Source organism: Eptatretus burgeri, chromosome 2 (assembly GCF_056783735.1).
Source record: "Eptatretus burgeri isolate ZD-2024b chromosome 2, Ebu_testis_v1, whole genome shotgun sequence".
NCBI lineage: Eukaryota > Metazoa > Chordata > Myxini > Myxiniformes > Myxinidae > Eptatretus > Eptatretus burgeri.
The window spans coordinates 77,041,525-77,064,024 of record NC_140962.1 but is presented as its reverse complement, the minus strand read 5'-3'; the positions used below and the strand labels follow the sequence as shown (position 1 = coordinate 77,064,024).

General features: G+C 47.3%; 1 protein-coding gene across 4 annotated transcripts in view; it reads right to left on the bottom strand.

Moving 5' to 3' along the window:
- Positions 1-22,500, bottom strand: part of AGPS (alkylglycerone phosphate synthase) — a 334,856-nt gene that overhangs the window by 270,034 nt on the left and 42,322 nt on the right. For all 4 annotated transcript variants that reach the window (XM_085869957.1, XM_085869958.1, XM_085869959.1 and 1 more), the window contains exons 2-3: positions 21,620-21,709; positions 19,038-19,128 (exon numbers count right to left, since the gene is read on the bottom strand). In XM_085869957.1, the coding sequence (XP_085726083.1) occupies positions 19,038-19,128; positions 21,620-21,709 (181 nt within the window). The remainder of the gene's footprint in view (positions 1-19,037; positions 19,129-21,619; positions 21,710-22,500) is intronic.

The following is a 22,500-nucleotide window of genomic DNA, read 5'->3' as shown; positions in this document are numbered from 1 at the left end:
ATAGCTTTTTCCCACCTCCCCCCCCTTTCCTCGCTCCTCCCCCTTCAAAGCTTCCCCTCCCTCTCTTCCTCTCTCTCCCTTCCTTCCCTCCCTCCTCTCTCAACCCCCACCCCCTTTATTCCCCCTGTCAGCGAAGCGACGAGTTGTATTTGCTTGTGAGGAAAAAAATGTTCACACTTATTATTATTTTTTTTTTTTTTTTTTTTTTTTGTATACCTTGGTCGAGGCTCGTATGAGAGCTAACACACAACTCACAGCAAGGAGGCATGAGACAAGAGGGGTGGGAGTGGAAGGGACAAAACATTGGGGAACAGACACAGGTGAACTGTGGAAGGGAGAGGGATGGGGATGGGACGGGGAACATGGCGAAGAGAAGATGGACATTACAGGGACTTTCAGGAAGGAAAGCAGGAGAATTGAAGGAAGTGGGCTTGGGTGGATTATCGGGGGTAGAAAAGATCGAGGATTTGGATGGGGGAAGATAAGAGGTGGTGGTGAACAGCTGTTTTGAAAGCCTGGAGGGAAGAATGGGAAAGAATAGAGTGAGGAAGTTTATTCCAAAGGCGGGAAAAAAGAGGAATGAAAGAGTGAAGATGAGCAGTGATTCGTGATTTTGGTAGTTTTACCAGAAGGGGGTTGTTGGCGGACCTTGAGCGCCCTGTGGAAATGTGGTTGGGACAAATCGCAGAGAGAGCAGGGGGGCAAGGCTGGAGAGGAGTCGGTAGAAGACAGAAAGACCACCGACCAACCTGCGGTGATTGAGTGAGAGGCCCAAAGACTCAGCTTCATTGCGGGAGATGCCAATGATCTTAAAAGCCCTGGTTTCGACAGCGTGAAGTCGAGAAAGGTGGGAGGCAGGAGCACCAGCCCAGAGGGGAGAGCAGTACTCCATCAGGCTACGGACAAAAGCTTTGTAAGTAGTCAGGAGCTCAAGAGGGCCGAGGAAGGACTTTGCACGACGGAGGATTCCCAGTCGGCGACTGGCTTTTGAGGCAAGGTTGGAAATGTGACTTTCCCAGGAAAGGTCATGGCAGATAGTGAGACCCAGAAGCTTGAAAGAAAAGACTTCTTCCAGAGGATTGTTGAGAAAGTGGATGGGGGGGTTTTGTAAACGGTCCTTTCGAAGAGACATCGTGAGAGTGTGAGATTTGTGTGGATTGAAAGACATGTTCCACGTGTTGGACCAGTTTGTGATTTTATCCAGATCTGCAGTGAGCGAAGAAGCTGCTGCTTGCCGGTCTGAGGGATGACAGATGGTACGGCAGAGGGTGGAGTCGTCGGCAAAGAGAAATAGAGGATTTTCCAGAGAGTCCGAGAGATCATTGATGAAAACCAGAAAAAGAACAGGGCCCAGAACGCTACCTTGAGGAACTCCAGCCTGCACAGGAAGAGGGGATGAAAGAACTCCATTTAGGGCCACACGTTGACTGCGACAGGAGAGGAAGTCTGCGAGCCATGAGTGGAGATGGCCTTGAATACCATGGGAAGAGAGTTTGGTGAGTAGGGCAGGGTGCCAGACTGTGTCAAAAGCACGTGATATGTCCAGGGATACGGCTCGGATTTCCTGTCTGGCATTGAGGACCTCCATCCATTGATGGGAGAGCAGTAGCAGCATATCCAGGGTAGAGTGACCTGGTCTGAAACCAAATTGATGATTGGAAATCAAGCCATTGGAGAAGAGGAAGGATTTCATGTCTGAAGCAATGATGGATTCCATAACCTTGCTGATGATTGGGAGAAGGCTGATTGGTCTGTAGTTACAGGGATCTCTTTTTGCACCTTTTTTATGCAGGGCAGTGATGTTAGCAGATTTCCAAGCAGATGGCAGATGACCTTGGGAAAATGAGAGGGTGAATAGAACAGAGAGAGGGTGAGCAAGAGCAGAAGAGCAGGCTTTGAGGACACGTGGGCTGATGCCGTCTGGACCGGTTGCAGAATCTGACTCGAGGTTTGAAAGCAAGCTCTCCACCTTGTCAGGAGAAAAGGATACAGAGTCCAAGGACAGTTGGGTGCGACTGGGTAAAGTGGGTAGAGATAGTGATGGGTTTGGGACACAAGATTTAGCTGCAAACACCGAGTTTAGACATTCAGCTTTATCACGTGTGGAATCAGCAGTGCGGCCATTTGAGGTAAGGGAGGGGATGGAGGGGGAACATACACCAGAAACAGATTTGATTAAACGCCACCAGGATTTTGAGGAGGGAGAGAGGTTTGAGAGTTCAGACTTGAGATGAGAAAGATGTTGTTTTCTGGCTCTCCTGAGGGTAGATACACACTTGTTCCGAGCTTTGTGGAAAGAACTGAGATTGCCCTCAGTTGGGTTTGCTTTCCATGAGGCAAAGGCAAGTTGTTTCAGGACAACTGCCTCACCACAAGCTTCAGTAAACCAAGGGCGGGAGGAAGGGTAAGACAACTGAACACGAGAGGGGATAAATCTGTGCATGAGGGAGAGCAAGTTTCTTTGAAAGAATTCCCAGGATGAGTTGATGTTTGAGAAAGTAGTGATAGGAGACCAGTCTGTAAGTTTGATGGCTGCTCGGAGACCCTGCCAGTCGGCTTGAGTGAAATGCCAGACTCGACGGCGGTGAGGTGGTTCTCTGATGACAGCCAGAGAGATGTCCACTTTAACAAGGACGTGGTCAGAAGAACCAATTGGAGCGAAGGAAGAGCAGCAGATATTGTCAGGGAAATTTGTCAAAATCAGATCCAGAAGAGATGGAGTACCATTGGTTGAGATCCGGGTCGGGAAGTTGACCGATTGAGTCAGTCCCAATGAGTCACAGAAAGCTTTTGCTGATGTCCCATGGCAGGTGAGAGAGGTACCCACACCTAGCCAACTGGCGTGATGACAATTGAAGTCGCCACATAAGAGGAAGAGAGAGTTTGGATGAGAAGATAGAAGATGGTCCATGTTTTCGGAGAGTGAGGTGTAGATGGAGTCATCACTGTTCGGTGGACGGTACAGTACACATATAAACATGAGGTGGGAGTGGAGGGGAAGCCGAAGCCAGAGGTATTCCTGGGGGTGTGGGGGAGTGAGAGCAGTGCAGGGAGAGTGAGGAATAGAGTCTTTGATGAAGAGAGCAACACCTCCACCAGGACGAGGCTCAGGTCTGTCATACCGTAAGAGGGAGTAACCAGGGAGTGATACTTGGGAGTCAGACACGTCTTGGGAGAGGAAAGTTTCTGTTAGGCAGATAATGTCTGGTTTGTCAGTGGCAACCTGCATGGAAAGATCTGAAAGGTTTGAGCGAAGGCCCCGGATATTTGAGGTCCACACTTTTAATGAAGAGGTAGGGGAGGAGGCTTTGGGTGCAGGAGGTGGAGGGGCGGGGGAGGGTAGGACGAGGGACGAGGGGGAGGTAAGGAGGGTTGCTGAAGGAGTGTGGGGTATTGCAGAATAGCGAGGGGAGGGGGCCGAATGAGGAGGAGAAAAGGCTCTGTGGTGCTGGGAGAGAGGGGGGACAAGAGACAAGGAAGATGGCAGTTGAGGATTTGAGGAGGTGGAGTGAAGAGATGGAGGTGAGAGGGCAGTGGAGGGAGGCAGGTTGGTGGATGAGAGGGGGGCAACTTAGAGAAGGAAGAGTGAGGGGGATGAAAGGTGGGAGAAAGGTGAGGGGGGAATTTTTGAAAGAGGTGAGAGGGAGGCTTGGAGGGAGAAGAGTGGGATGGTTGCTTTGAGAGTGAGAGTGAGGGGTGAGGGGGGTGAGTTGGCACTGAAGTTGGAAAAAAGGAATGGTTGATGGAAAGCGAGCATCCATGGCAAACTGTGGTTTTTAAAAGTTTTAGGTCAGAGATGCGATTTAACACAATTCTTGATGGATGCAATGAAGGCGAATTCAGAGCATGGAGAGAAGAAGCGCTGTAATAGTTGGATTTTTTAGGCAAGGAATGAAGGAGAGGTCGAAATGAGAGCAGTCTGTTAAAATAGCAGAAGAGAAGTGCATTGTGAAACAGTAAAGAGTACCACATGTGTGAGAGAGGAAGATGAAGCATTATAAGATCGTTTTTGTTGTTAATATTAATGTATGAGAGAGTTCAACAGATTAGGTCATGGAAGTGTAAAAAAAAAGAAATCGAGGAAGACGAGGAGGAAGTTAAGAGGAAGAAGAAGTAGCAGAATCGGGAGAAGGTGAGCGTGTTGTTGTTGTTGTTGTTGGGTATATATATTTTTTTTTTTTTTTTTTTTTTTGAGATAAGAAAGAGATTAGTTGGGAGAATGGGGGATGTTTGGAAAGTGGGGAGGATGAAAATTGAAGGTAATGGGGAGGATAGAAATTGAAGGTAATGGGGAGAAAAAACAAACAAAAAAAAACGATCGAACACCGAGTGGAACCGGTAGGCCTCAAACCTAGGACTAGGCCTCAAACACCAAGTAAGAACGTCGACATAAATACTCACAAAATAGCACGATTTTTGAAACAAAACCGAACTAGGAACACACATTAACATGTAGGTGAGAAAATTAAACAGTTAAAACGGGACAAATAACAACCGGAACTTAACTTTGAGAATGTCAGCAGGGAGCCCCGAAGGAGACCTCTTGCCGCTCAAAACCGGAACCGGAACTCTTATGATGTCATCGGTCACATGGTTTGGCAGCCTTAATGGATTTACCCTAAAACCTATAAAATCCTTCTCCAGAACGGCTCAGCAGATCGAGGGGAAACTTCACACAAATGTTCCCCAAGCCTTGGGAACACCAGGGTATTCACAAAAAATGATAGGTCACATGGTCTGGCAGCCATATTGGATTGAGTGAAAATCTTTTTTTTTTTAATCTCTCTTGAAGAGCTTCATCAATCGACGTGAAACTTCAAAATTATTGATCCAGCAGTGATGGAGAATACACGTCTTAAATTTCAACCTGATCGGATGGATGGTCTGGCTGCCAGAATTATTTAATTTTTTTGATCTGGGTTCTTTTTGATTTTTTTTTTTTTAATGAGGCTCACTTGGCTGCACCTGGATGGGTGTGTGGGTGGAGGAGCAGCAGTTGAAATGTGAATCCTATCCTGGTTCCTCCTGATTACTCCATATTTGCTTTTTCCTTCTTCGGGTTCTTCTTGATGACTTCAATGCAGGACTAAACTATTTTGGTCTTCCATTTGATTTGAATTGAATTGAATTTAATTAAATCCCGTTCTAAATTGAAATGAATAATAAAAAATGTCATGGGCCAGGGTCAGGTGTCCGATCAAAGCATGGTTGCATCAAAGCGGGAGGTCTTGGTACCCAGTCATCACTGCCAGTTCTAATTATGTCGCTTATTAATTATGTAATACACCAATACACAAACACCCCAAAAAACAAGTAATGGTGAGGGGCTGCAATCTCCGATTGCTCCTTTTCGTGTTCTGAGAAATGTTTTGGTTCCAAATCACTAATTGAAATACTGTATGCAAACGGTTATTTATAAGCGTTTTTTTTTTTTTAACAAGCTTCATTGTCTCTGAGTAACAACTGAAATGGGTTTAAGATATATGTATATATATATATATATATATATATATTTATTTATTTTATTTTTTTCATATATATATATATATATATATATATATATATATATATATATTTATTTATTTTATTTTTTTCATATATATATATATATATATATTGTTGTGGTTGACGAAATTCACAAACCACCATTCAGGTCCCTTAGGTGAGGTATCTCGGTAAGTATATGTGTAGTTAGGCCCAAACCCGTTGTCTAGAGGGAATAAATGTCATTCATGCGGGCTGCGACTCTTCAGGATAGCCGTTTTTCTTTTACTATCTTTATTTTGGACCAGCCGCCATTATTACCACCACCAACCACGTCTCAACAGCCATCACAACAACAACCACCAACCACAACGCCGCTTCACAACAACAACCACCAACCACAACGCCGCTTCACCACAACCACCACGACCTTTACCGTCACAACTCGCCACCATCGCATCACCGTCATCTCGCGCCACTCGTGGGCACCGATGCTGGACTCGTGCGGGGCGCGCAACGAGCAGTGTGTTCAAAAACATCACGGACTTTCCGCAGAAAAACGGATCAAAAACGACTCACGCCCACTTTTGTTCCGTCCAATCGGTGAGCAAGGGGCGATTTGGCCCCGCCTCCAGGGCGTTGGAGGGCGGTCGCTATATGCAAATTCATGGATCAAAAAGCATTCACGCCCACTTTTCCTCGGGCCAATGGGGAGCCAGGTGAAGGGTCGGAGGCAAAGGGTCAAGGGTAAAAGAGCGAAGCCACGGGGCTTATAAAAACGACTGCGTTCGTCAGTCGAGAGGAGTTCAGTTGGAAGTTGAGTGAGAGTTCAGTTGGAAGTTGAGTAAGAGAGTTCAGTTGGAAGTTGAGTAGGAGTTCAGTTGGAAGTTGAGTAAGAGTTCAGTTGGAAGTTGAGTTGAGTGTGCGGAGTTCAAGAGAGTCGTCAGTGGAGCTGGAAAGAAGTGGTACTAGTCAGAGTGAAGAGGACAGAGCTGTGGAGGGGTGACGGCGGCGAAGGCGGACGAGGGGGTGCTCGCGTCGGTGCCGGGAGCTGCACACCAGAGAGGCCAGCAACGCGACCGAGGTGGAGGAGGAGACGCTCGCCGCGGGACCCGAGACAGGGTGAAATCCTCCCTCCCCCGAGCATCAGCAACCCCCTCCTGTTTCCCCCCCGCGCTGAGATAGTGCGACAAAGGGGGCCCCCTTCCCACCCCCTACCAGACACTGTCCGCGAGGCCCGCGGAGTTGAGGCACCACCGCCACTTCGCGTCTCATCATCAGACGGGTAGGCCCGACACGGTCTCGGCCCCAGGCCCGCCTACCCCCTCATCCTGGAGGGTGGTTCTCTTTTCTTTTGCTTTGGGAATGTGTGTTGTCGGCGCCGTCTGTGAAGTAAAATTGTATAAGTGTTGCCGTGTGCCCGGTAGTCGGATAGATCTGCATTGTTGCATTTGCTTTTTGTGTAATATTGCATTGTCTTCTTCTTTTACATGTGCTTTTGGTGTAATTGTATATGTGTGCTTTCCGTTCATCGCGAAATAAATGTGCTTATTGTTGAACTGTTTTCCCGCTTCGCTTCGTCATTTCTTTCATTGAATCCCCATCTTGCTTCACGTAAAGGGTTGGTCGTGGGCTAAGACGCCCGATAATTAATCGAACCGTCGAGGCCGACGAATAACACCGCTCGGTTATCCCGATAGTACGGAACGGGTCGCTTAAGTGGCCCGTGTCCGAAGTCGACCTGCGGCGAGGTGCGATCGCCCGGTCTACCCTCCGTGTGGGTACTTAGGTAGGTCGAATTTGGCGAGCAACCCTATCCCACGCGGGGGCCGATTGGCACGATCGCGGTGAGACCGAAAGGTCCACCCGTGACTGGTTCCCGGCGTTAGTCCGAGAGGGTCACGACTGGATTGTCCGTCCGGTGGGCGACGTGCCACGATTCGAGTTATGTGGCCGTCAGCACGCCGGCGGGCGCGAATCCGCAACACTGGTGTCAGGTCGTGCGATACAAACCCATCGCCCTCCTCACGGCACTGGTAACGGAGAACGGGAAAACGGGCTCTCCTGTCTCCGGCTAAATTCACGGGAATCGGTCCAGGGGTGAGAGAAGCGACCCCCGATTCCCTCCAAATTACGAGCGAGCTAAATTAACCCTTTAAGAGAAGCAAGATGGCGTCTCAAGGCGAGCGGGAGCCGGGGGTATTAGAAATGGATGTAGAATGTGTAGAATCCATGGCTCAGGATGAAATCCCCGTGCAGGAAATGTTGGTTGTACAGGAAAACGAACTCGCCCAACTGAACCCAGAGCCCGAAATGGGTGCGGCAGCGGCCGCGGTGTATGACACCTCCCCTCCCCCTCTCCACCAAAACCCCCCGACTCTTGCCGAAACGGCTCACCCAAGCGCACCCGACATGGCCCAGCTATGCGCCATGCTGGCGGCAATGACAGCAAGGATGGATGCGAATACACAAAAAATGGATGAAATAAAAAGCATGAACGAAAAGATGGATACAAATACAAATGAAATGAAAAACGAAATGAAAAACGAAATGAAAGGCATGAACGAAAAGATGGATACAAATACAAATGAAATGAAAAACGAAATGAAAGGAATGAACAAGCAAATGAAGGAAGAAATGAAAGAGCTGCGGGGTGAGACGCAGAACATGGGCCGATGCCTGCAGGCGGGCATGAAGGCCGTGACCAGGGAGATAAAAATGGCGACTCCACGTGTGGGAGCGAACGAGCTGGGAGGGGGTGCAACGGTGACCGAAAGGGAAAAATTAAATGGGGAGACCAAAACGTGTGAGACGAGACACGAGGTGACGACAACGGAAATAATAGTTGAGACAAGGGAGGTAAAGGGTGAAGAGGTGACTGAGTTGGCAGAGACATGGGAGATGGGAACGATAGAGGGAAGACTGCACGATGAAGACGGGGTAAGTGACGCACACACACACACACACGGAGGTAGTGGAGGACAATGGGGGTGAGCTGGTGGACTGGGTGGAGGCCCGGTGCGAGCAGCGGGATAGCCTCCTCCAGGAACGAGGGGAGGGAGTATGCCCCCTTGAGGCGAGTCACGACCAGGTGAGTTCGGTCGTGTCGAGCGAGGTTGAGGGGAGGAGTGCTGCGAACGGGTGCTCGGAGAGCTTGGGGGGGTATAGAGGCCCCGGAGACTTGTGGGGACACGAATCCCCAGTGTGTTGTCCCGGTGTGTGTGGTGCAAGGTGTGATTGCGTCCCCGTGTGTGGAAGCGACCCCGTGTGTGAGTGGTGTGGTGGCGATGGTGCCAGAGTACGTGCTTCCCAGCACGCCGTGTGTGGATGAGGCACCGTGTGTGGAAGAGGCCGTGTGTGTGGATGAAACGGCCAGTGTGGATGAGGCACCGCGGATGAGTGCCCCCGCGTGTGTGGGTGAGGCACCGTGTGTGAGTGAGGCCGTGTGTGTGGATGAAACGGCCAGTATGAGTGAGGCACCGCGGGTGAGTTCCCCCGCGTGTGTGAGTGAGGCACGGAGTGTGGATGAGGAACCGCGGGTGAGTGCCCCCGCGTGTGTAAGTAGTATGGTTTGTGTGAGTAGTGAGGCACACGTGAGTGAACGGCCGAATGCAAGGGAGACCGTGTGTGTGAGAGAGCAGTATGTAAGGGAGATGTCGGTGGGCATGTGTGAACATGCAGCCGCGTCTCCCGGTGTGAATGTAATGGAATGGAGTGTGAGCGTCGTAACACGCCGGAGTGCATGTGTGGAATGGCGACGACGGCGACATGTGAAGAAAGAAAGCCGAGTAGCGGCTGTAGTTGTTTCGGGGACCGTGCCGGGTTCACCCAGCAGTGAGCACGAGGTCCGTGCTGTGCAACGCACGAGGCCCCCACGTGCTCGCTTGCGAGAGTGAAGTCCCGGTCCGGAAACGCCAGCGGTGGATTTGCCGATCCCGCGGACGGACAAAGTTTAGGCAGGATTACGGATTTGGACCGGACGGGTTCTCCACGCGATCGTGTGTGTTAAGCTCCAACGGGAAAAGCACATGTGTTCGCGTGGGGAACCCCTCGAGACGTGGGGCTTGTGTTTTTTTTTATGCGCACGGTGACGTCATGGCTGCACGTGGGGTTGGAATCCGGCAGGAGGGGTATCCCTGCCGGATGGTACCGTCCAAGGAGGGACGAGGAACACGTGCAGCTGCATGACGTCACGGGCAGGTGCAAAGTGCGCGAGTTGCCGCGCTGGTGCTGCGATGTAAAAAAAAAAAATAATAAAAAAGCAAGCCTCACTTTCGGGTGCACAGGATTCCTGGGCAAGGGGTGGAAGACCCCCTTGAACCTGGCACAGGATGGAAACTAGTTAGGGGGAAGGGTTAGCTTAGCTAGACCGACTTCATGGGGCAGGGGTAAGTCCTCATGGAGTCCGTGGAATGGATTAGTTGGAGGGATTTAGATGAGCTTTAGGTGGGGAAATAAAAGTTATTTGGGACATTTGAGAACAGTGACAGACTTGTGGATGTGTAGCGGAGACGTAGTTTAGCTACGTAGGTTAAATGGAACGTGCTATAGTTTAAGGGACGACGTGGGAGCACGAGTTAGTTAGGGGAGGTAGTTAGAAGGATGGCAGAGTTCAGTGGTGTGTGTGTTGAAGAGTTGTTGGTGAGTGAAGTGGAAGCATGTGCTTGGTGAGTGAGTGAGGCCAGCGGGTCTGTGTGAGTGGAGCGAATGGGGAATGCATGGTGCGATGAGTGATTGGGGGGAGGAGTGACTCCCGCCCAAGGGACACCGGGGTCAGAGTAAAGTGAGTTAGCTGGGTTAGTCAAATTGAAAAATGGAGGTCGTTTTGCTGTTGGTGGGAATGTAGGCTCGAAACCCATTTGGAGGGGTGCAGGAGCCCTGTTGACGGGCTTGGGAGCGTGGCTGCGAAAGGTGAGTATCGCTGAGTGGGTACCCCGGGCACCAGGCTAGTCGGCCGTGGTAGGCCAAGGGCCCATGGGGGGCCGGGATAGCGTAGTGGGCACGGGTGCGCCTGCTTGGTGCGGGGGCCCGGGGCGCCATTAGCCGCGTGGGCAGTGTTGTGGGCAAGGGTGACCCTCGGAAAGGGGCCTGGGAAGCCAGCCTGCCACGTGTGCGTTTCAGGGGAGGTGCTATGGGGGGCACTCCCCGGTGTTTAGGGAGCTGGTAGGCTCGGAGGCAGTGTAGTGCCCGGGGGTGCCATAGCTGGAGATTCGGCAGAGGGTCGTGCCTGCCAAAGGGAGCCACGTGTCCCAGCCATGAGACCGTGTGAGGGCACGGGAAGAAAATTGGGGGGCGAGGCCCGAAATTGTGAGGACACCAACACAGGCGACGGGAATCTGGGTTGTTAGAACCAATAGTTTAAGCGAGAGGCGCTTGTTGAAAGCCCCGGGGTAGTTTAACAGTTAAATGGATAGGGTAGATTAGGAAGTGTACCCCTCCGCACCATCCATCCCCTCGCTCTCGTTGTGTGCCGCTGGACCCACTTTGGTTATAGATCGCTGAACTCTGGGGAGGCCATCCTGAGACTTCGTTGGGCCTCGGCACAGGACGTTAGCTCTCCCTTATTCCCCTCCGGGAAGGGAACGTAAGGGTTGGGAGTAGGCTAGGTGACAGGATAGGTTAGCCGAACAAAGACGATAAAGGGGGTTAGGGGACGATTTATAGTGGGGAAGTAAAAAAGAAAATAAAAAAATAAGTGGGGCTAAATTGGGGTTTGACAAATTAAGGGAGTGGGTATGTACAGTGACAGGCAAAGGCGATAGGTGGGAGGGAGACAGGTAGGTAGGTCCGAGCCCGCCTTCCAAGTGGCCAGCACCACCGCACTCCCTCCACCAACCTCCACGGAACGGTAAAGGCTGGCCAACTTCATCTGCAGCTGCTGTGCTGCAAGGCCTGTGCCGGCTGGATCGTCTGCAGCTGCTGTGCTGCAAGGCCTGTGCCGGCCCGCTTCATCTGCCGGCTGGCTGTTTTTCTTCAAGGCCTGTGCCGGCCAGTTCGTCTGCCGGCTGTGTTTGCCTGCAGCGGCCTTCTTCTGCGGGCTGTGTTTGCCTGCTGCCTTTGCCATGCCATGCCCACTGCCCCTGTTCACCAGCCCCGTTCAATTTTTGCTTTGCTCCCCCTGTTCATTTCCATGTGCGCCAGGATCCGCAAGGCAACAGTTTGCAAGCTGCGAGAACTGCCCCGTTGGCAGCTACAACACGGGCCTGCAGTGGCGGCCCGTGCACCGTGTTTGTGTTCATCCATCCATTCGTTGTGTTCATTGTGTGTGCCACTTGAGCTGGCACGGAGACTGCGGTTGTGCAGCCCATGCACCGTTGTGGTTCACTGCGTTCAGTTCAAAAGGGAAGGCCTTGGACTGCGTGTGAGCAGCCGGCCACGTTCCCTGTCACCTGCATTATTTGAGTCAGAGACTGCATGCGAGCAGCCTGGCTCCCTGCTAACTGCTTTCTTTTTGCAGAGTTCAGTGATCCTGGGCCATGGTTTAGTGTAAAATTTGTAAGTTAAGGTAAGATGTACTGTAAATATGAGTGCGCCCCCGGCATGTTTGTCTTTGCGCCGGCAATTTTATTTAAGTCGTCCGTGTGAGTGAGTTTGTTTAGGTAGTTACGCAGCCCTCAGGTTATTTATTTTGGGGACACGAATACCATGAATGTCGCACTCAGGGATCCGTAGGTAAAATGTACTAGGGGAAAACTACACATGATGGCACACGAAAATTTGACGACTCGGGACGAGTCTGTAAAAAGGGGAGGGGGTAGTGTTGTGGTTGACGAAATTCACAAACCACCATTCAGGTCCCTTAGGTGAGGTATCTCGGTAAGTATATGTGTAGTTAGGCCCAAACCCGTTGTCTAGAGGGAATAAATGTCATTCATGCGGGCTGCGACTCTTCAGGATAGCCGTTTTTCTTTTACAATCTTTATTTTGGACCAGCCGCCATTATTACCACCACCAACCACGTCTCAACAGCCATCACAACAACAACCACCAACCACAACGCCGCTTCACAACAACAACCACCAACCACAACGCCGCTTCACCACAACCGCCACGACCTTTACCGTCACAACTCGCCACCATCGCATCACCGTCATCTCGCGCCACTCGTGGGCACCGATGCTGGACTCGTGCCTCACCGCGCACGCGCACCGAGCAGCGTGTTCAAAAACATCACGGACTTTCCTCAGAAAAACGGATCAAAAACGACTCACGCCCACTTTTGTTCCGTCCAATCGGTGAGCGAGGGGCGATTTGGCCCCGCCTCCAGGGCGTTGGAGGGCGGTCGCTATATGCAAATTCATGGATCAAAAAGCATTCACGCCCACTTTTCCTTCGGCCAATGGGGAGCCAGGTGAAGGGTCGGAGGCAAAGGGTCAAGGGTGAAAGAGCGAAGCCACGGGGCTTATAAAAACGACTGCGTTCGTCAGTCGAGAGGAGTTCAGTTGGAAGTTGAGTGAGAGTTCAGTTGGAAGTTGAGTAAGAGAGTTCAGTTGGAAGTTGAGTAGGAGTTCAGTTGGAAGTTGAGTAAGAGTTCAGTTGGAAGTTGAGTTGAGTGTGCGGAGTTCAAGAGAGTCGTCGGTGGAGCTGGAAAGAAGTGGTACTAGTCAGAGTGAAGAGGACGGAGCTGTGGAGGGGTGACGGCGGCGAAGGCGGACGAGGGGGTGCTCGCGTCGGTGCCGGGAGCTGCACACCAGAGAGGCCAGCAACGCGACCGAGGTGGAGGAGGAGACGCTCGCCGCGGGACCCGAGACAGGGTGAAATCCTCCCTCCCCCGAGCATCAGCAACCCCCTCCTGTTTCCCCCCGCGCTGAGATAGTGCGACAAAGGGGGCCCCCTTCCCACCCCCTACCAGACACTGTCCGCGAGGCCCGCGGAGTTGAGGCACCACCGCCACTTCGCGTCTCATCATCAGACGGGTAGGCCCGACATGGTCTCGGCCCCAGGCCCGCCTACCCCCTCATCCTGGAGGGTGGTTCTCTTTTCTTTTGCTTTGGGAATGTGTGTTGTCGGCGCCGTCTGTGAAGTAAAATTGTATAAGTGTTGCCGTGTGCCCGGTAGTCGGATAGATCTGCATTGTTGCATTTGCTTTTTGTGTAATATTGCATTGTCTTCTTCTTTTACATGTGCTTTTGGTGTAATTGTATATGTGTGCTTTCCGTTCATCGCGAAATAAATGTGCTTATTGTTGAACTGTTTTTCCGCTTCGCTTCGTCATTTCTTTCATTGAATCCCCATCTTGCTTCACGTAAAGGGTTGGTCGTGGGCTAAGACGCCCGGTAATTAATCGTACCGTCGAGGCCGACGAATAACACCGCTCGGTTATCCCGATAGTACGGAACGGGTCGCTTAAGTGGCCCGTGTCCGAAGTCGACCTGCGGCGAGGTGCGATCGCCCGGTCTACCCTCCGTGTGGGTACTTAGGTAGGTCGAATTTGGCGAGCAACCCTATCCCACGCGGGGGCCGATTGGCACGATCGCGGTGAGACCGAAAGGTCCACCCGTGACTGGTTCCCGGCGTTAGTCCGAGAGGGTCACGACTGGATTGTCCGTCCGGTGGGCGACATGCCGCGATTCGAGTTACGTGGCCGTCCGCATGCCGGCGGGCGCGAATCCGCAACAATATATACATATATATATATATATATATATATATATATATATATATATATATATATATACATATATACATATATATATATATATATATATATATATATATATATATATATATATATATATATATATATATATATATATACACACAGTATATGCATATATACATACATACAAACACACACACACACACACACACACACACACACACACACACACACACACATATATATTTTCTTTTTTTTAATCATGGTATTTATATAAATATCTAATTAATAATATTTTTAACAATTCCTATTGTATTTTATAAATTATAGTTGGTGTTGTTTTATGATATTCAAGAAAACTTGTTTTAATCTGCTAAATGTAGATCTCCCTTTGTTTGTATTCATCTGTCGAGATGTTTTAATGTATTGACAAGTTCAGTACTCACACTGTGTGTGGTTGCTCTCACAGTCCTAATTATGTCACCTGCAACCAGACCAAGGAATAGCTTTTTCGGATTGTTGCTATCAAAGAAAGGCATTCATACAATGTGGAATAGAAAAAGCATCTTGTTGATCAAATTATTTGGTGTGACATTTATTATTATTTTTATTATTATTAACCTCCGCCATCGAAGATGGACGGAGGTTACTGTTTTCACCGCTGTCTGTTTGTTTGTTTGTTTGTGAACAGTATTACGGAAAAACTCCTCGACGGATTTCGACGAAACTTGGTGGGGGGGTTAGGTCTGGTCCAAGATCATGCCATTAGATTTTGGACGGTCCAAAATCCAATATGGCCGCTATGGCGGCCATTTTGAAAAAAAATTGAATTTTTGGTTTTGCATTTCTACATGTTTTAAGTGATTTCCAACCCCCCCCCCCCAAAAAAAAAAATTGTAAGAGGAAAAAAACAAAATTTTGCAAATTTTTTTCAACAAAATTTCGATTTGTTTTTGCATTTCTACATGTTATCAGTGATTTCCAACAAAAAACATGCCAAAATTATAATTGCGGCTGATTTTAGAACTTCAGGTGGATATACCCACGTAAAATCAATTTCTGTCTCAAGGAATCGAGTTATGACGAATGAATTGAGTATGCAAAAGTTAAAAGTAAAAGGGAAAGTTGCAAATTATAACTCTGTGAGCACTGTTGACATCAAATTGAATGAATAGGATATCAGGTTCACTTGAGTGACCTAGCAGTATTGGCGGCAGAGGTTTTGCACTCTACCGAGTGCTCCCCCTCTGGTTGTTGATATTGATTTGTAATTCCAAAAAAGAAACGAAAGTTTGAGTTTGGTTTTTCTTTTTAATTTGAGTTATTTTGGACATATGTCATCATGAAGCTGATCAAATACAAACCCATCATTAATTGCTGGTAAATCATCAATTTATCTGAGGATGTTTCCACTCCTTCATGTAATTGTTAGTTCATTCCTGCACATGTTCTGGACCCAATCAGACTCGTACATGTACAGGAATAAATTTGCAAATATCTGAACCCATGGGTATACTCACTGTCTGCTGGAGTATCTTGTTGCCAAAAGTAAATAAACTGTTGTTTAGGAGAAATCGAACACTTTGTTTATTTTTTTTAAACGACATGAATATTGATTTTCCTTTTTAGACCAGTTTGCTCTTTTTTGAAAGATTTTAAAGGATACTTCATCACCTCCTGCAAATGCATTATGTACCGCTCTGTCCATGCGTTTACAAGCTTGTCATGTGGAACGTTTGTGTATAATGTGGAAAAATCATAAGTTGACAGACATTTAGTCTTACCCTTGTTCTTAATGTTGTGGATGAAGAACATTATAGGTTTGGAATTATCAATGATCCAGAATTTTAAAATACCAGAATAAAACCTTGCCTTGTCATTGGCGTTTTTTCAACATTTGTAAATTAAGTTTAATCGCCCCTGTAATACGACTGACAATGGTTGCATTCTCCACTTGCGATGATGAACCTCATCTTACAAGAGTTTTTGTGCATTTTTTGGGATCCAGTAAATGAATGGTAATTTATGGTGTTTATGTGGAAGTAAAAGTCTTCTTGCTTTTGAGTGATTTATATGGTGTTGTATCAAGTTTATTTAATTGCACACATATGCCTGGTATTGGCTTAATGGTTAGGGTGGCGGGTTTGGGATCGTTGAATGCTAAGTTCAAATCACACTTGCTGTTGAATGAATACGAGGTGGGGTTGACTCTGCCTGTCATCCTTCCAAAGTCGGCAAAATGAGTGCCAGCTTGCTGGTATACTGTGTCGGAGTGGCGACCCGTCCACGATTGTACCCAATAGCCAAGGAGACTACTTCGGCAGCACAAACGCTCTGCACAGAGTATGGTCCCAATGGATGGATGTATCTTGTATGTCTTGGAAAGTCAAATCTGTAAGCCTAATTCTTCCAAAAGTGTTTGAATGTGGAATGTTTTGCATACAAATGCAATATTGTTATTTGCTTCGTCAATTGGAATATTATTACACACACACACACAATATTATATTACAATTGTCAATAATAACACACACAATATTATATTACAATTGTCAATAATAACACACACACAATATTATATTACAATTGTCAATAATAACACATACACAATATTATATTACAATCGTCAATAACAGACACACAATATTATATTACAATTGTCAATAATAACACACACAATATTATATTACAATTGTCAATAATAACACACACAATATTATATTACAATTGTCAATAATAACACACACACAATATTATATTACAATCGTCAATAACAGACACACAATATTATATTACAATTGTCAATAATAACACACACACACACACACACACACACACACACACACACACATACACACACACACACACACACACACAGTCGCAACTTCTTCGGGGCGAGATTAATGAAAAGATATAACCCACTATTGCGCAAGATATAAATGCCAGGACTTGTACAACAATGGGCAACGAGCAAGGGCTTTGGCAAGACACGAGCTGATTTTGGGTCCGGTATGGCCTGTACAGGGCTGCTGCTGCACAGGGCTGGAGGATGGCAATGAGGAGAGTAATGGCGATGAGGAGAGAAAGGCGACATCGCGACAGCCACAAACCTCTATTTATTATAGTAAGATGTGAAGTGTACCAATTAGTAATTTATTTAAACATATGGTGGTGCAAATGAAAGTACAAACTCCAACTTATCACTAACCACCCCCTCCAATCTCCCTCACCCACTCTACTACTTCTACATAAACACTGCCTTCCACATGATGCATAACATTTTGCTTTTCATTAAATTGTAATTTGAAGCAATTTTTTACATTTTCAGTGAAAGATCAAAAAACATAAAAAAAATAGAAGTGCTCATGTGATTCACAAATGAATCCCATATCCTGTCCCGCTTTATCGTTAAAAAATGTGAATTAATTCCAAATTAATCCCAAGGTTTGACGGTGACTCAAAGAGTTGACCATCCACAATTCACACACAAACACCGAATATAGGAGGGAAGTGAGTGGCAGTGATGAGGGCAAAGGGAAGGGAGATACAAGAACATTGTGCACACTGCTGATGTATGAAATATGCAAGTTAATTTTGAAAGGATTCCCATGTTAATTAGATTTCGTTTATTGTCCCCCAATGGCTTTCCTGCACAGAAGGTGAGCAATTGATATATGAAAGCGGTGCAGTATGGTTAAAATAAATACAAGAGCATTTAAATACCAGACAAAACATCTCAACGAAACAAATACTTCATAAAGTAGAGAAAAAAAATTAATGTAAAAAAGAAATAAAATGTTAATATGGTCATGTTTGTAGGGGGGTGGTGGGGTAGATAGTACCTCAGAACAGATAGAAATGTTTCAAGTAGTACGGTCCGTGTTCGAGTAGCCAGAAATCTCGATGTAATAAGTAGGGAAACGTAACTTAAGAATTCTCTCGTCTAAGTGTGCATCATACGGAGAGTGGTGTGTTATAAAAGTTAATTATGGTTGAAGGTGAAGAAACTCGTATGTGCACCCTTCTGTGACACCCCGGGTGGAGTGCCGAGGTGGGGCCTTGGCAACATTCAGGAAGGTGAAATGGGTGAAAGGGGGTGTATTGTGGTGAAAGGGAGAGAAGGAGGGGCTTTGAAAGGGGCGGCATTGACCAGAGAGTGAGGGGAGGAGTTTCGATGCCATCTGAGGGAGGAGTTTTTGGATCATCCCTGGGTTCTGCAGGGCTCACGAGAGTTTGTTTGGCGCAGGGAGAGTGAGAGTTTTTAGCGCTACTCAGAGGAACGGTCCATGTGCTCATGTTCCTGCCTGATCCTGTTCGTTGCTTGCCAAATCACCTGCTTCGTCTGGTCCGTGTGCCTGCTTGTTGTCCTGCTCGTGTTACTACTCAGTCTGCTCCCCATTTTGTCGTGCCTGCTGTCTGTTCAGGTCCTGCTTCGTGACTGCTCACCAAGAGAACCAATGTCCCACACGGTTCTCGTTACCCCTTCCCTTCTGTGAATGAGTCTGATGTGAGGTGCCTTTTATTAAGATTTTATTCTCTTGTATATAATTATTTATTTATTCACCATTGCCCCAACCCTCCCCATTCCGTCGTCATATCCCTCTGTTGGGTTAAATCTTCCCCTCATGTTTGTTCGGGAATAAACCCCGTTTTAAAAGAGCTAAGGTTCTCATGTGCCTCTAACGTTCCCGTGCGTGAAGAGCCGCCATCATTCGAATGCAGTCCAAGGGAGTTAAAAGCTGTTCGGTCCACCCATTCAGTGGCAGATGGTAATCAGCCCTGAACACGATAATATATCAACGATCATGATTCGTATATCCAAATGCACCCAAACCAGCAATGCCAGCCCCCACCCCTCAGCACTTCCCTTAGTGGATGTAGTAAATAGAAAGGCTTTTATCTTCCTTGTATTTTCCAAAAACATTAACCATGTACCAACTCTTAACAAGTATACCTTAGGAGCTGAGCGGTGGTCGAGGCTGGCTCCAAAAGTGGTCTCCATCCATTCACGCAATGCTGGGAGAACAACACCACTCAACTTGTATCTGCAAAACAATTGGGAAACTTTCACCTCAAATTTCCAGAATCGACAAAAAAGAAATCCAATGCAGTGATACACACAGCAAATGTGTGTTGAACAAAGTCCATGAACCAACATTTGCGACCAGCAAATTTATTTTTTTTACCAGTGAATGACTGCTACCATTTGAACAGCTAAGAAGAGCTTCTTCGATTTAAATGGTTTTGTTAGAGGGTGGTGTAGAAACAAAGTGCTGCAACTCTTTTTGCAACATCGATTTATCGAAACCCTGTGCATTTAAGCAACACCTTGTGTTACGGATCCGGGGTTTGAGTTTCGCCACAAGGGGAAGTGCTCGAGTTCCTCCCGAAAACCTGGTCCTGCGGCCACCAAGCACGGATAACTCCGCATGCCAGCGGGTAACAAAGCAACCACCAGTGCCGATTGGTACTGCCATCCAGCAGGGTTACACTAGTTGACGTGATACCTTACGTGTGGACGGCCACACCAAGGAGGGTCTCGTGCCCTCGATACGTACTCTAGTTAACTTACCAGATCAGGTGCAGCCGAGCAGAGCTGCGAGTACGCACCGGCGAATCAGAGCAATTCACGTGGGGCAGACTTCCCGGCTAAACTGCGTGCGGACTATGCTAGACCAATCGGGAAAAGATGCGATGAGCTGGGTACATTTATAACACAAGCAATTCATTTACATGTGAAATGTAAATATTTACAAAAGGACAGGATAGAACTATACCGATAAAAAGAACATCTACGATGTTAACTTTACACGATGCACGACAAGCGCAATCAGAAACATACCCCGAGGAAAGTATAAAGCAAGAGATGAGAAAAGAACGAGGTGTTTGCGAACTCTTTTTGTACCTGGCGCGGCCGACGGGCCCACACTTCCCAGTCGCTTAGGAAGGGGGAGAGGAGGGAGGAAAACCGAAGGTCTCAATGGTGCTTGATTAGAGGAGGTGTGATGAGGTGTGCGGTTATTGACAGATGAGGTGGAGAGGAAGGTGTAAAGATGTGGGTCAGGGGGCTGGAAATAGAGCAAAGAACATGTGAGAAGGTAAACTTGACATGCGTGTAAAGAGTTCTGCATGTGTAAATGTTTATGGGCTAAGGCGGAGCTCAGTCTGGTGTCTAGCTTCCTTGCTTGTCCAGCACTTCACTCCATGGACTCCAAGTACAAAGGGCGGGCCAGGTGACAAGAGAAGAGCGGACGAGGTGGGCCGGATGAAAGAGCAGAGCAGAGAAGAGGGCGGGCCAGATCAGAGCTCTCCTTTATACTACCCAAGCGTGGGCGGCGCTTGAGAGCAGAAAAGGCAAACCGATGGGCGTTTCCCTGCACCCTCGTTGGCATGTGGACTCAAACCACTGTGTTGGCCCCACCCCGGTGAGGATTTTGCACCAGAAATGGCCTCATTTTGCTCCACACTTTGCCATGCGACGGAGCTCCAAGAATAACATGGGGCAAGGTGCTTGATCGCTCACCCCGACCATGAGGGCGCCTCCTCATCCCAGCTGGCCCCAAAAGGCAGTGGTGGTTGCGAATGATGACTGTGGTTGAGTGATAGCAGCGGTGGTGTAGCGTAGCAGTTGTAGTGCGGTGGGTTTGTGATGGAGGTGGTTGTGGTCGAGATTGTGGCATCAATGGTGAGTGTAGGCGAGCTTGCGTTGTGGTCCGATGACGTGGGGATTTTTAGGAAGGCGTTGTGGTGGTTGGAGAAATGCTGTAACATTGTGGTTCGAGTATGGCGAAGAACTGATGTGATGTGTTGTTGGAGAATGGAGCGAGGTTTGAACAGAAAATGGTGCATGCATGCAAATTGAGCTACCTGCTGCTGTGGCCTGAATGCTTGCTTGAGGGAGAGGAGAGGTTGTGTGTCAACGAAAATAAGTAAAGGATAAAGAATAACGAATAGGAATAAAGACCTGCCTAAAAACCCTCACAACACATTTTATCCCATAAACCCACTCGACAGAAGGGAAGTGAAATCGAAAAATATTTTTAGATGGTGGAAAGAAAAATAATCTATCCCTTTTGTCTATTAATTATGTTTATTCCAAGCCATGCAGGTTTTACAAGGTGATTTTACTGACTTGACGACAAAAGAAGCAACACAAGGCTGCGGGGTAGCACCATTGGTTGAGGGTGTGGTTGTGCTGCTGATGCAATGCCTGATGTACTCTATAGGTTAGAGAATAAATCAATAAAAATCAAACTGAAACATCAACCAATTGAGAAACAAAAAAAAAGAAAATATAAAAACAAATCAAATCAATTGACAAGTTGGGAACATTTAATGCAAGCAGGATGAATATGACAAATAAAATCTAGCATTCACATTCACAGCCATTCACATTACAACAGCCTCACAGTGGATCAAGGAAAACATTGATTGGAGTCGCAGGGATCCAATGAACTTAACTTAACATGAAATGAAAGCTCAATACATTCATAATTACCAAAAGTATTCATCATATTGTAGAAGGAAGCCACATACCTTTTTCCAAGAAACTCCACTTGTTGCTGCTTATTGATGGCAAATTTGCTGTCAATATAACCCCAGCCATTCCATTTTAGCACTTCTTGCCTGGAAGAAAATAAGCATTGACGAAAGACGTCAATAAGGATCAAGTGATGCTCCTTCTGCTGACCAATGTGGCCGTGCAAAAAAGTGACCAAAGAACAAAAATACAGGGTGAGGTGGCCTAATACAATGACTGATTAATTATTTTAAGTACTGCAAAATAAAAGCTGTATATTAAAAGAGTTTAAGGACGAATGCTTTACTGGGAATGGATAAAACAACTTGCAGGCCACCCTGTACAATGAAAGGCACACTTATAGTTCCATCCATAGCAGACAGTTGCATTAAAAAAAATATATATATATATATATATTGTTGTTACAACTTTGTCATAACTTAAGCAACAAAATGCATTTTGTTGTTACGACTTTGTCAAAACCGAAGCAAATGTTCGGACAAAGATCCGACATTTAATAATTTTATATTAAGAACCCGAAGCCAAATGAGGAGGGGAACCTTTTTTGTATATACGGTTGAGTCTCATGGAAGAGTTAGAGCAAATGGAATTTAACAAAATGGAAAGGGGGAAACACCAACAGCAGAATAGAAGTGAGAGGAGGGTGAGATCAAAGAGAGGGTGAGAAGGACATGAGAGTGAACAGGCTGAACACAAGCTGAATGAAACACAGCAAAGATGAAGGAGAAAGTGGGAATGAAAGAGAAAAGGAACAAAGCAACCAACAACTAACAAATGAAAAAAGTGGGGAGGGGCGGGGGGGTGGAGAAGGTGGTAAAACTGTGTCTGATCCATGCAAAACTTTGAACAAAGGAGGGACTATCCATGGAGAATCTTT